Raw genomic sequence first — 15,019 nt, 5'->3', positions numbered from 1 at the left:
CTTGGGGAAGGGGGGGCCGCGCGGGTAGCGTGCTCGGACAAGGGTCTGTTGTGGACATTGGGGGGACCCCCACGCCAATTTTTTTCGGCGTTGGGGTTCCCCTTTAAGTCCATACCAGGCGGCGGGGCCAGCGACGTCTCCTTCGCGGGCCCCGCCTACCTGGAGACCCGCTCGAAATGAGCGGACTTTTCTCCGGGCGGGAAAAGTCCGCTCATTTCAAAAGTACGGCGGACTGGCATACACACGGCCGGATTGTCCGCCGAAATGTGAGTCCGGCGGGAAGATTGGAGTGTAAAACTACATTCTAAGTCCGCCGTGCTTTCGGGTCAAAAAAGTATGCCGGAGGCTACACACGGGGGGGATTGTTTGGCGGACTTCAGTTTGCCGGACTTTTCCACCCGCTTGTTTGATCGTGTGTACGCGGCATTAATCATCCCTCTAAGTACTTACATCATGATAAGTCTGGAAAATGGGGGACAAGGAATCAGAGGCTGTCCAAATTGTCTGTACCAGGAGCTGTGGAAGGGGCCCGCAGGAGAGGGACCAAGTGCACAAAACATCATCCCCATGAAAAAAAGAAGAACGAAAGTCAGAAATCCAAGTAGTGGTGTAAGTGGGCTTCATATCTGAAAATATATATATTGGGTGTACTGTAAATATTCTATATTGTGAAAAGTGACTAGAGCCCAATGCCAAAGTGTAGGTGGCGAGTAAATTTGAAAAAAAAAAAAGAACAAGAATGGAAAAGAAGAATGGGAAAAGAGAAAAAGAAAAAGGAAGGGAAAGGAAAAAAAAAAAAAAAGACAATGAGACAGGTATAGGTGACACAATAAAAGTGAGTAATGTATAAGCATAAACAGGAAAGAAGAAACAATGTAATTACCTGTTTAGGATATAAAAGTGGGTGCCATGTAATGTACAGTGGGCTGCCATGAGGACTGGCTAGCAAAGAGTGAGGATGTTAAATACACTCGGCACACACCCACTGGCTCCTCCCAACATCACACAGGTGCATCAAGAAAGGAAGAAAGGCATCTATGCCCAAGCAGCGGCCGCCGCCCATGAAGGCTGGAGACGCCCTCTTCTCCATATGGTGACACCAGATGGAAAAATTCAAACACCAGCGCCAGGAAGCCCTATAGGGGCATCACGTGCATGGCATGGAAGTGTGATGCCGATTTGCAGTTGAGGCAAGCCCAAACCGAGGGAGGCGCCAGCAGCCCAAATCGCAGCTCCCGGACAAAAGACAAAGATATGAATATCACATAAAATCCCAGTCCCGCAATAAACCAGACCCACACAATTAGTACGATGCAAAGTGTGCCATAGGAATTCGTGTCAATGGTGCCATCATGGCCTGGGTGTATGGACCCCGTATTTGGTACATTAACAACCAAGGCCATAGGACATCAGGGGAACACTGCCAATCCAATGATCAAAAAGCCTCCATCCCTGTTGCATATAGAATAATAGGGGGGAAGTTTGGGACTTTAAATTAAGCACACGGTCTGTGCCTCCATCCCTGGTTCAGGTACAAAAAAAAAAGGGAAGGTGGGACTTTAAATGAGGCTATTGATTTGTGGGGGTGAGATAATTAGAAGGTATATTTAGTTGGCATATGGAGTCTGACAATGCATAACAATAATGCACATAGTAGAAAATGTTTTGATATATATATATATATATAAACAAGCATACATGGTATTGACCTCATGAATACATACATGTCAAAGGGACAGCATATAAAATTGACAAAAGATTGAACGGGGTAAAATGAACAATGGTAAAAAAAACATATGATCATTTGGTTGTAGATATCAATAGGCATAAGAATGCATCCTAATAGCCACGTTTCGTGGAGGGGGGAAACTCTGTATACCCAGCCTCTCGGTATATATCAGCCTCTCTGTATACCCAGTCTATCTGGACAAATCTGACAGATTTTTAAGTGGACTATTAAGATGTTATTTTCTGATATTTAAGTTGCCTTTCGCAGGGCAAACGTAACATCTCCTAACATTCAATTCTAAGAGAAAAAAGCCTAAGCACATTTGACAAAAAGAGAAAATACCTTAATGTGGGGTACACACTATAAGAAAATCAGGCGAACTATCGTTTCCTCATTTCACAGCAAATCAGAACCGATGAATGAAAATTCGTACCAAAATTCTCGCATGACAAAGGTTTTTTTTGTTGTTTATTGTTTCTGATCATGCGCAGTCTTTCTTTTCTGATTTTTCTTGTAGGAAAATATTATGAAAATGGTACACGTTAAAAAAAATTTTTGTTCTGTTCCTGTACAAACACAATTTTGAAGTTTGTCCCTTCTTGAATCGGCTGTTAAAAGTTGTGTACAAACGATACGAAAATCATACAAAAGCTCCTCAGATGAAAATGTTCGTCTGATTTTCTTATAGTGTGTACAAGCCTTAAGACCCCTTTCACTCGGGTGGCTCCGTTTGACGGACTCCGCTTGCTCAGTGGGGAATTGCTCCACTGATCCCCACTATAGCAGCCTCTTGCAATCATTGTAGTTAAATCCGGCATGCTGGTTTTTCGATCGATTAACTTGGTACATTCAGCCTGCCCACTAATGGTTCGAATCTCGGTTATTCGAACCGTGTATGGCCGGCCTTACTAAACCAAGTAGACAATTCGAAAAATCTAAAGAAATATGTTTCCCAATTGGAGCAGCTGCTCACAGAAAGATATCCACAAACAGATATCTATACAAATTGTATAACATACATGTAAAGTGCTGTCATTTAAATGCAAAAAAACAATATTAATTATATCACAACCATTTGAAAATCACAAACAATTAAATATTCATGATATTTAAAGTTCCAACACATCTTGTGCATGATGCATCACACTCCAAGAAAATGGATCTTTTTAAAAAAAGTTTTCTATTCGCTACCACCACCAGATAGCCAAACTTCTTGCCCTGTGGTCTGACAAGGAACTTGATTAAATTATTTATTAATATAATTTGTGATGATTATATCATGCATATATAATTGTTTGTGATTTTCAAAGGGTTGGTGGTAGAATGAATCTATTTTTTTGTACTTAAAAGAACAGCGTTACATGTATGCTATATACTGTAAATCTCTATAGATATCAGTTTGTGGGTATTTTTCTGTTTGTGATGATTAGGTCATGGATGTTTAATTGTTTGTGTCAAGGGTTGCTGGTATAATATATATATATATATATATATATATATATTTTGCACTTAAAAAGACTGCGCTTTACATGTATGGTACAGTGGGGCAAAAAAGTATTTAGTCAGCCACCAATTGTGCAAGTTCTCCCACTTAAAAAGACGAGAAAGGCCTGTAATTGTCATCATAGGTTTACCTCAACTATGAGAGACAAAATGTGGAAACAAATCCAGACAATCACAATGTCTGATTTTTTAAAGAATTTATTTGCAAATTATGGTGGAAAATAAGTATTTGGTCACCTACAAACAAGCAAGATTTCTGGCTCTCACATACCTGTATCTTCTTCTTTAAGAGGCTCCTCTGTCCTCCACTCATTACCTTTATTAATGGCACCTGTTTGAACTTGTTATCAGTATAAAAGACACCCGGATTCCGATAAGCCCCGCCACCCGCAGACCCCAACAACCAGTGGTCAGGGTTGTCGGGAAGAGGCCCTTGTCCTCATCAACATGGGGTAAAGGTGCTTTGGGGTGGGGCCCTCTTCCCCAAAGCACCCCCCCATGTTGAGGGCACACGGCCTGGTACGGCGCTCGCTCGTCCCCACCCCCTTTCCTGACCGGCTGGGTAGCGTGCTCGGATAAGGGTCTGATATGGACCTGGGGGGGACCCCCACGCTGTTTTTTCGGTGTAGGGCTTCCCCTTTAAGTCCATACCAGGTGACGGGACCAGTGATGTGTCAATCTCATTGACATTGACCTCCTTCGCTAGTTCCGGCTACCTGGAACCGCGTTCAAAATGAACGGACTTTTCTCCGTGCGGGAAAGTCCGTTCATTTCAAAAGTACGGCGGACTAGCACACACACGGCCGTATTGTCCACCAGACTGTGAGTCCGGCTGACAGTTTTTGAGTCAAAACTATTTTCTAAGTCCACCGGACTTTTGGGTAAAAAAAAGTCCGCCGGAGCCCACACACGGGACTTTTCCGCCGGATAATTTGATCGTGTATCGGCATCAGACTTACTCAGAGTAGCATGCCATGGGGGGTGGTTTACAAGCGGCAGAGCGGCGTGCTGATTGCGATTCCTGTCTTTTTTTTTTCAAAAAATAATACTGAGCGCTTTTTCCTCACAATGGGGAGACTATCAGCCTAGGGGGGCGACAAGTGGGGAGAACCCCCCCCCCCCCCCCAGGCTCACCGGCAGGTCTGCTGTTTGGCTGGAGGAAGATGAAGCATTTCGACTCTCTGATACAGTGCTGTTTCCAGCATGAGGTGTGAGTGCTCAATATAGCCCCCAGTGGTGACACATAGGCATGACGACATTTTATGTCTATGGAGACATTCATAAGAAAATCCAAAATTTTTGGTCAGCACGGCTAGCCCCAGCAAGGAATGCTCCAGTGGAGCTCAGCACAGCACATCTTTACTCGTGACCAACACCTTAGACACTGGCGAAAAAATTCCCAGTTGTGGGGAATGCACTTTTTGCCTTAGGGCATGCCAGTGTCCATCACCTGAAGGTGGCCTATAACCACATAGTAATTACTATGCCTCTGTGTCCCGTGATATACGACAAGAAACACTTTTTTTTAAAGTAGGCTATACATATGTAGCACTACTCCTGTAGGAGCCGCTGATTAGGATGGGTCCTCTATTCTTTGCCTCAACCTTTTCCCAAAAAACTGAGGCCCTCTGACACACCAGGTTGAGTGTACAAACACACAATACTACAGAAAATCACTGAAAATAATACTAAGCACTAAGTAGTAGCGCTATATCAAAAAAACAGGCACCAACCCAGCCAAACCTAATATATTGCAACCCAATTTGGTTTGTAACTAGGTAAGCATAAAATAGATTAATAATGGTAACAACACAATTTAGCATACAAAGTGATTAACAGTAAAGACTAGGTATAAGATGACATTTGGTGTCCAGATCAACATAAACAGTAACAAGGCCACATACATTGAGCGGTAGGAAAATGTAATCCACCGAGTTCGGGAACTATACTGCTAAAGCGCATTTATGGTGGCGATCTCTTCTTTTTTCTGATACAGATTGTATCTATGACAAAATCTCATCCCTGTCCTGTCCCAACCTGGCCACTTCTGTCTACAACAGTTCTACAACTGCCATCGACCCTGGATACCCTGGCCCCCTCACTACACACACAATCAGGCCCCGACTGCTACAGCCCTGGCAAACAGACATAATCAGAAGCCTCGAAAATGTAGCCATGCTCTTGGGCATCTGTGACGTAAGTCCCAGCAAGATTTCAACCAATATAAATCTGCCCTCCAAAAATACAATTCCTGCCTCCACACTGCAAAACAGACCTACTTTATCACTCTCATTACCACCCTGTCACACAGTCTCCATCAACACTTTTACCTTCAACTCTCTACTTCGCCCTCCATTACCTCCACCCACTAACTTACTCACTGCCCAAGAGATTGGTAACCATAATCATAAAATATGATTGGTACAATGTGTGACGAGATCTCCACTGTACAGATATCTCTCTCATTTAACCCAGCTACTATAGAGAAAGTCACTAAACTTTTTTTCATGCCCACCTAACCACCTGCCCTCTGGATCCTGTTGTCCTGAAAATTGCGCTGTTGCCCTCTGGCTCTATCCTACACTCTTTAACTCATATCTTCAATCTCTCCCGCTCTACTGGCATCTTCCTCAACCCTCTAAAACATGCACTAGTCACTCCCATATCTGAAAAGGCCTCACTGGACACAACCAATCTTAACAACCTAAGACCATTCTTCTCTACTCCCTTTTGCCTCCAAACTCCTTGAACATCTAGTCTACAACTGGCTAAGTGACCACCTCATTAAGAATTACCTGCTTGATCCCCTTCAATCTGGTTTTTCCCTGTCCGGATTTCACCCGCAGAAACTGATCTCTTAAAACTCATTAACGACTTACTAAAAGCTAAAACCAATGGTCACTATTCTGCACTCTTATGCCCCATACACATGAGTGGATTTTCTGTCGGAACAAACTTGGATGGTTTTTCCAACGGAATTCCACTCAAGCTTGGCTTGCATACACACGGTCACACAAAAGTTCTCTAAACTTTCGACTGTCAAGAACACGTTGACATACAACACTACGACGAGCTAAGAAAATGAAGTTCAATGCTTCTGAGCACGCGTCGAATTGTTTCCCGAGCATGCGTAGGAATTTTGCGCGTTTGTACAGACGATTTTTCCGATCGGCACTTTTTCTGACCGATCTTAATATTTTGCTGGCTGGAATTCTGCCAGCAAAAGTCCAATGGAACATAAACACAGTCGGAATTTCGGACCAAAAGCTCACATCTGACTTTTGCTGGCAGAATTTCTGAACGTGTGTATGGGGCTTTACTCTTGGACGTCTCTGCTGCATTTGATACAGTTGACCACCCCCTCCTCAAAAAAAAAATAGATTTCCTTAGACTTAGTGGCTGTGCTCTCCATTGGTTCAAAACTTCTCAGCTATCTCACCGCACCTTCAGTGTCACTTGCAACTCTACTTCCTCCTCTCGTACTCCTCCTCCCTGGGTCAGCTGATAGCCTCCCATTGCTTCTACTACAATTTCTATGCTGATGACACCCAAGTCTATCTCTCTATCCCTCAGCTCACCCCATCAGTTTCCTCATGCATCACTTAGTTTGAGGAAGTGGTGTAATATCCAGTCAGATATGTCTGTTAGTAAATCAATCTAAAACTGAGCTCATAATATTCATTCCTCCACGTGCCCCTTTCTCTGACTTCTCTGTCAAGATCAATGACACAACTTTTAGTCCTTCCACACATACCAGGGTGCTAGGGGTAACCCTTGACCCTAAACTGTCCTTTAGGCCTACATTCAATCCCTGTCCAAATCATGCCAACTCAACCTCCGTAACATCTCCAGAATACCCCCTTTTTTATGACACCACTAAGCTTCTAATTCACTCCCTGGTTATAATGTGCCTCGACTACTGCAACTCCCTCCTCATTGGATTACCTTTACATAGGCTATCCCCCCATCAGTCCATCATAAATGCTGCTGCAAGACTTATCTACCTTACCAACCATTCAGTGTCCTCCACCCCACTTTGCCAATCCCTCCACTGGATTCCACGCCAACCACAACTCTGCCCCCAACTACAGTACATCAATAGCTTGGTCTCAAAATATAAACCAAATCACCCTCTTCGGTCCTTTCAAGACTTCCTGCTCTCTAGCTCCCTTGTCACCTCCTCCCTTGCTCACCTCCAGGATTTCCCTCGAGCTTCTGCCATCCTTTGGAACCCCCTACACCAATCTGTCTGACTGTCTCCTAATCTATCCATCTTTAGATGATCCCAGAAAACCCTTCTCTTTAACCTCCCTGGCGGTATGATTATATCAGATTTTAGGTGCTGAAAGCGGTACAATGTTTTGCATGGAAATTTGGTGTTTTATATTGTAGGCCTGTAATTCTTAGGAATAACTCACATAAATCTGTCCAAACCAGAGTCTAGTAGACAATCTGGGTATGATAAAATTTGAAAAACAAAATCATAAATTAAAATATAAATAACTAAATAATTATACCAAATAATAATATAATAATAGTAAAAATTATTCAATAATGTAATCAAATCAAAAACACTGACATTTGCTCAGTTGCACAATTGTCACTGTGTTTGATGACCGATCTCCCCACAAATCAATATCGCTCAATTCTGTGAGTGATTCTAATTTATTATGGCTGTTTTCTAGCTGGTCTAAAGCCACCTTTAATGTAAAGGGACAGTTTTGGTTGCTATGGACAATCTCCAGTTTCCAGGTAGAAAGAAAAATTTCTATAATATAAAACTGCATGCAGGGTACTGGGCAGACCACTAGGGACAAAAGGGATGTAAAATAATTACATACAGCAATGTAATCTGTAAGATTACATTATACTGTATGTAATGTGTGTGTTCCACTTTTTGAATTTGGCGGCGTTCTCCATCCTCGTGCATTACAGCGCTAGCATGGAATGGAGCTTGGCTCCGTGATAGATCGAGCAGAGGACGAGCCGCTCGCACTGCGGGGAGACATCGCTGGATCCAGGGGATAAGGTAAGCATCCTGCATCCTGCGATGCGATCCCGAGTCTGGCTCTGGGTTACCACTAATGGTTCTGAATTTTCACCCCGAGCCAGACTCGGGAATACTGCCAGGGGGTTAAAGAAGCCTATCCTGCTTCTAACTAATACACTGTTTTTTTATTTCTCCATCAACTCATCTTCCACATGTATCAATTGATCCTCTGTCTTAGATTGTAAGCTCTAATGAGCAGGGCCCTCTCATTTCTCTCATACCAAATTGTAATGTAACTGTCCTCACTCCCAGTCTCAGACTCAAATCTCCCTGCTGGTTTGGTCTCTCACCAGCAGGCAAATATTCAGACAGACGTGCTCTCTCCCTAACTCCCTCAGTGCCAAGAGGAAGAACTCCTACTGCACAGTGCCTATTTGGATCTGTAGTGTAATGGCGCGTACACACGAGTGGAATGTCTGACAGAAAAAGTCAGACGGAATATTTTCATTGTAAATATCGATCGTGTGTATGCCTCATCTGACTTTTTTACGAAAATTCTGACAGACCTAGAAATAGAACATGTTTTAAATATTTCCGACGGAACCAATTCCTATCGCTCGTCTGTATGCTGTTCCGATGAACCAAAAACGACGCATGCTCTGAAGCAAGTACGAGACAGAAGCTATTGGCTACTGGCTATTGAACTTCCTTTTTCTAGTCCAGATGTACGCGTTGTACGTTACCGTGCTGTTGACGATTGGACTTTGGCGTGATCGTGTGTATGCAGTGGAACTCCGTCAGAAAACCCTTCGGAGTTTATTCCTAAGGGAAAACCGGTCGCGTGTACGTGGCATAAAGAGTCTTTTCGCCCAACAATATGACTGTCTCAGAGTCCCAAATACAGCTCCCAGGATCCTCAGTGCTCTTCATATAAGTCTGCATATTGTATTGGGATCCGGTTTCTCCTGCACATGGATGATTGATTGTGATGAAATACCTGAAGGAGCTAAATTAATGAAATGAGGAGTTTTCTATAAATACATGCTTTATGGTCACCTGGTGGCCGAGGTTATCTGGTGAGCGCATTTTATTATCACTTCGAGTGAAGCACTTTTTATATGAGATTTCTGGAGCACGCTGCACTTTAGAAGCACGGTGTTGGAGCATACATAAGAAGATTTGATCACAGTGTTTGTCATGGACATTTCAAATTTATTTATCTTTTATGCACTTTATTATTTTTAACATTATTTTTAACATAGGAGGGGATTGTTTTTTGTTTTGTTTTTTAACAAAAGTGGAGTTTGCGTTGTGTATCATTTTTTGGTGAAGCGTTTTTATAGTCTGGTAAGGAGCTGCAAATAACAGAATAATGCTGGGGCTTTTTCATAATTCTCAAAAAGTGTAAATGATGTGTGCTCTAAACAGGTAAACCTAGTAAAGCAGAATGTTATATTTATTGCAAACCTGATTGTTTATACAATACGGAAATTCCCATCAGTCTAATCTTTTTCTGATTTTCTTTATTAAGCTCTTTTCAAGGAAAACTGTGATGCTTACAGAATTAGCGGAAAATACTCTGGCAATTATACCGTGGACCCAGATGGCAGTGGACCTTTAAAGCCTTTCTATGTCTACTGTGACATTTCTGGTACTGTAATCTTGTCAATTGTTACTAGCTGTTTTGGACATAGTACAATAGACTACAAACCTGCAACTCTTTAGACATTTACTCAATTGCCAGCTGAACAACAATGCTGTTACTGCTTACATGAAAAAGATCAAATATATCACATCACTTGTGTTCATAGCGTCAGCCTTTAAATGGGTAAATGGCTAATAATCGTGTAATTATGATACTGTCTCCATTTATCCTGAAACAATGATATCGTGGTTTTAACTAGGAGCTCAGTTTCAGTTTTTGCTGATGATACCCAGTTATGCAGGGAATTAACTTTGGCATAGGACATAGCAAATTTACAGGAAGACCTTGATAAAAATAGGGGGTTGGGAAGCTACATGGCAGATGAGGTCCAGTATTGAGAAATATGAAGTTATGCACTTGGATGCTAAAAATACACATGCAAAATACATATTAGGAGGGGCTCAGTAATGGAAAAAGGATCTGGGGTGTTTGTAGATCAACAATTTTAGCAATAGCATGCAATGTCAAGCTACAGCTAACAAATCTAGCATGCATTACAAAGGGCATATGTTCCAAAGATGAATCAATAATTCTAACCTTTTATAAAAAGAAGCAATACTATGCACAAGAAAAGGCCAATAATATAAGTCCATGGAGTCCATAAAGAGGTGAAAGAGGGGTATTAAATCAGCCAAAGATTATCAGGAGTTAGAATGTCATAAAAGCATAATTTTATCATAAACAGCACACTTAGATCTACTGAGCTCTGCTTCGGCTCCAGAGGCCGCGAGTGATGGATGACCACACAGAGCAACAATCCAGTTTGCCTCACATGCCGCTATACAAAACACTGGTTCAGTCTCATCTTGAATATACAGTTCGGTTTGGTCACCAATCCTCAGGAAATACATTGTTGAATTAGAAATAGTTCAGCAAAGGGTAAAAAAAGTATTAAGTGGGATGGAGGACCTCAGCTATGTGGTCTGATTGCATAGATCGGGGCTCAAAATGTCAAGTCCTGAGCTACTAGCCAGGTCTCAAGGGTTACTCGCCACCCGCACTGCTCACTTTCACACAGCCCTGCCTCCTACTAACCCCGCACCTGTAATAGACAGAATGCATCCCAGAATTGGACCAGAGTTCTCTCTATTACAGGAGCAGGGTTAGGAGGAGGCGGGACTGTGTGAGAGATAGCAGAGTGGAGACAGTATCAGTGTAACCTGTTACAGCTTGTTTTACCGCTCGGTGATCCCGCGGCTCTCCTCTAAATCCATGTACTCTTCCACCAGGAGAACGGCTCCCGGTCAACCCCGCCCACTCCCAGGCAGCCCAGCTCCTTGCCAGCCCTCATTTTCCACTCGCAAAATGCGAGTAGGCGAGTGGAAAATTTGAGGGCTGGCATATACCTATTCACTCTGGAAAAGAGTTGTTTAACCTATTCATGCCTAAGCCTTTTTCTGACACTTGTTGCTTACAAGTTAAAATCTGTTGCTAGGAAATTGCTTAGAACCCCAAACAATATATATATATATTACAGCAGAGACCCTAGAGATCGTTGCAATATTCTATGTCGCACTGTATTTGCGCAGCTGTCTTTCAGATGCAATTTTTTGGGAAGAAATACACTTTCATTAGTTAAAAAAAAAAACAGTAAAGGTAGCCCAATTATTTTGTATAATGTAAAAGATGATGTTATGCCGAGTAAAAAGATACCGAAAATGTCATGCTTTAAAATTGCACACACTTGTGGAATGGCGACACAAACTACAGTACTTAAAAATCTCCATAGGCAACGCTTTAAAAATTTCTATAGGTTAGCTGTTTAGAGTTACAGAGGAGGTCTTGCACTAGAACTATTGCTCTCACTCTAAGGATCGCAGAAATACCTCACGTGTGGTTTGAACATTGTTTATATTTGTGGGTGCGACTTACTTCTACGTTCGCTTCTGCGCGTGAGCACGGCGGGATTTATTTTTTTATTTTTACACTGTCCCTTTACATTTTTTATTTTTGATCAACTTTATTGCTGTCACATGGAATGTAAACCTCCCTTATGACAGTAATAGGCAGTGACAGGTACTATAGACCCCAGATCCCTCCTTTGCACTTAAAAGCATTCAAAACGCCACGTTTAGCTGTTTTGATTACTGTAATTATTTTAAATCTAGCGCCTTTATGTCTTCAGTAAACTGGAAGTGATGTCATGACATCGCTTCTGGGTTACTAGATCCAAGACCTGATAAAAGCGGATTCCGGCTTTGTTCGGGTCTCCGGCCAGCCAGCGGAAATGGTGGGATGGGAGAGCCCAGTCGACCAGCAGAAGGCGGCAGGAGGGGGGACGTCAACTCCCGCTCCTTGTAATAACAGCCAAGAAAGATGACTGTCAGCTCTAAAAAATGGTACCAGAGTAATGCCTGCAGCTTCAGGCATTACCCCGGTACAACCCCTTGAATCCGAAGCCGTATATTAGCGTTACCTCGACGTGAAGGGGTTAAGATGGGATAGGATTACCTTGAACAAGATACACTATATTACCAAAAGTATTGGGATCTCTCTCCTTCACACGAGCATGAACTTTATTGGCCTCCCAGTCTTAGAGTTCAATTTTGCATTGGCCCACCCTTTGCAGCTATAACAGCTTCAATTCTTCTGGAAAGGCTGTCCACAAGGTTTAGGAGTGTGTCTTTGGGAATGTTTGACCATTCTTCCAGAAGCACATTTGTGAGGTTAGGCACTGATGTGGACTAGAAGGCCTGACTCACAGTCTATGCTTGAATTTACCCCAAAAGATGTTCTATTGGGTTGAGGTCAGGCCAGTCAAGTTCCTCCACCCCAAACTTGCTCATCCATGTATTTATGGACCTTGCTTTGTGCACTGGTGCGCAGTCATGTTGGACCAGGAAGGAGCCATCTCCAAACTGTTCCCACGAAGTTGGGAGCATAAAATTGTTCAAAGTGTCTTGGTATGCTGATGCCTTAAAGGGTTAATAAACCCTTGTGTTTAAAAAACAAAAAACAAACATGTCATCATACTTGCCTCTACTGCATATTCTTTGCACATTTTTGCTCTTTTGCACAGTATTTGGAACTGCCATTTACCTTATAGGAATATATCAGTGGTTTGTTGTGCAAGACCATCACGTTTGGCACAACACTGTTATTCCTCACAGAATATTTGCAATTTTGCACAGCTTTTTTGCACAGAATCTATTTGCACATATTTGTGTTTTTTGGTTGCACTGTTAGTGATCCATTTGACCAGTTTATTTTTAATTGCACTTATCTACTCCATTTTACTATTTATTCACATGAGTGCACGGTACACACTCCAGATATAGCTGCAATTACCTAGTTTATTCATTTTTTTATATAGATAGTGCAAGGGACCCTCACTATTCTTGAAGCTGTTATAGCTACAAAGGGTGGGCCAACTCAATATTGAACCCTACGGAATAGGACGGGGATGGCATTAAAGTTCACATGCATGTAAAGGCGTGTCCCAATACTTTTGGTAATATAGCGTATATCAATGGTGACTCCAATAACTGTAATAAACTGGCAACAGGTAGTATGAATATAAAACCAGTCCAAACACTGAATGTTATAAAAACAGCGCTAATAATTAAATTAATAACATGGTAATATTATAAACCAGTGGCAAACACCCTAGTTATAAATTAATATGTAGCAGACGGTTAAGGTAGAACAGTTCAAAGCATTAAAAGCATTCAGGGTGGTAGGGACAGTTCAAAATATCTGAGGTGTTAAAGGTTGTGACAGACCTAGCCGGGCTTTTGGAGAGGACTGAATGTTAGCTTCTTGCCGACCGATTATGGGCCCTGGATTTTAAGGGGCACAGGGTGAATGAGAACCCCACTATAATCTGTGCTAGTCAGATTCAATGCTGTATATATGTATATATAATGTGTGCTGTCTCATGCTGTTGGACTATTTGCTGTGATTCGTTTGGGGTGTGGCTGTATTCCAATGTTCTATTGTGTCTGTCTGCCTTAGATATTATGGGATGTTTATCTCTATGAAGGGAGGGGGGATTCCTCCAGAAGCCCCCTGCTAAGACTGTTTACTAATGAGAATGTTTTTATATTTATACTACCTGTTGCCAGTGTACTTGTTTTTAACAGATGCTTATTTTCTTTTAGTATTTTTTTTATAAGATGAGCTGTGGAGTTGATCTGGCACTGAGTAGGGGTATTGCAGGCCTATTATATACACTCCTCCTTTTTACAACTGTAATAAACTGTTTACTTTAAGGTCCATGAATAGGACACATGGCCCCAATGTGAGGTTGGAAAAAAGGAGGTTTAACCTTAGAATACGGAAAGCATTCTTTATAGTTAGGACAGTAAAAATGTGAAACTTCTTTCCCCAGAAAGTGGTACTAGCTGGGAGTGTCAACAACTTCAAAAATACATTTAGATGTCTTCCTCAGAAAGCAGAAAATGCAGGGTCATAGGACTTGCTAGAGAATCAAAATCAGAAAATGTTGAACAGAATGTACCCGTACATTTTTCTAAACTTATAAACTATATACCAATGACACATAGGTGTGCACAGGTAGTGTGCCTGGGCACATCCTAATCACTATGTGCGGGTGCCAATTCCCCCTACTGCCTGCCCCCCCCCCCACCCTTTGTAAGCCTCCTCCGCCCGCAGTGCTGCTTGCTTCCCTCCTCTCCCTCCAGGTGCGGGGGATGTTGTAGGATGGAGAGCGGGAGAAAGAGTTAAATATGTAATTTACTGGCCCCTTCCTTTTCTAAATTAACAAAGTGAACACACTCACTCACTGTGTCCATTCATAACTGAAGCATAGAAACCGTGTTTACTATGCTTCAGTTTGTGAATGAATTGGAAGCCATTCAGCACAGAGCACTTCCCATTTAGTTACTGTCCTGTACAGGTGAGGCTGCAGAGCAAGGCATATGTGTTTGAACTTTGGGGTGCACACCCTAATGCAATAGGATGCATACACTTATGCAATGACATAATGGCTGACTCATTCCAAGGAAAACACTAATTTTTCACTTAAACCGAACAGCCTTCTTAGAATGTAAGTGGTAGCGCACAGGGGCTCCTGTCGGACAAATCTTCAATGAAGACACACAACATCAGCTCCCGTCCTGGAGTTACATGT

The 15,019-nt window shown here is 42.3% G+C and overlaps 1 protein-coding gene across 3 annotated transcripts in view; it reads left to right on the top strand.

The window, feature by feature from the left end:
* The window catches only part of CNTNAP1 (contactin associated protein 1), a 525,816-nt gene that overhangs the window by 205,901 nt on the left and 304,896 nt on the right, over positions 1 to 15,019 (top strand). For all 3 annotated transcript variants that reach the window (XM_077459411.1, XM_077459410.1, XM_077459412.1), the window contains exon 12: positions 9,754 to 9,873. In XM_077459411.1, the coding sequence (XP_077315537.1) occupies positions 9,754 to 9,873 (120 nt within the window). The remainder of the gene's footprint in view (positions 1 to 9,753; positions 9,874 to 15,019) is intronic.

The sequence above is a fragment of the Lithobates pipiens genome, unplaced genomic scaffold (assembly GCF_037356315.1).
Source record: "Lithobates pipiens isolate NorthernLeopardFrog02 unplaced genomic scaffold, aLitPip1_a1.2 Scaffold_28, whole genome shotgun sequence".
Classification (NCBI taxonomy): Eukaryota; Metazoa; Chordata; class Amphibia; order Anura; family Ranidae; genus Lithobates; species Lithobates pipiens.
This window is presented reverse-complemented; position numbering and strand designations above follow the sequence as displayed.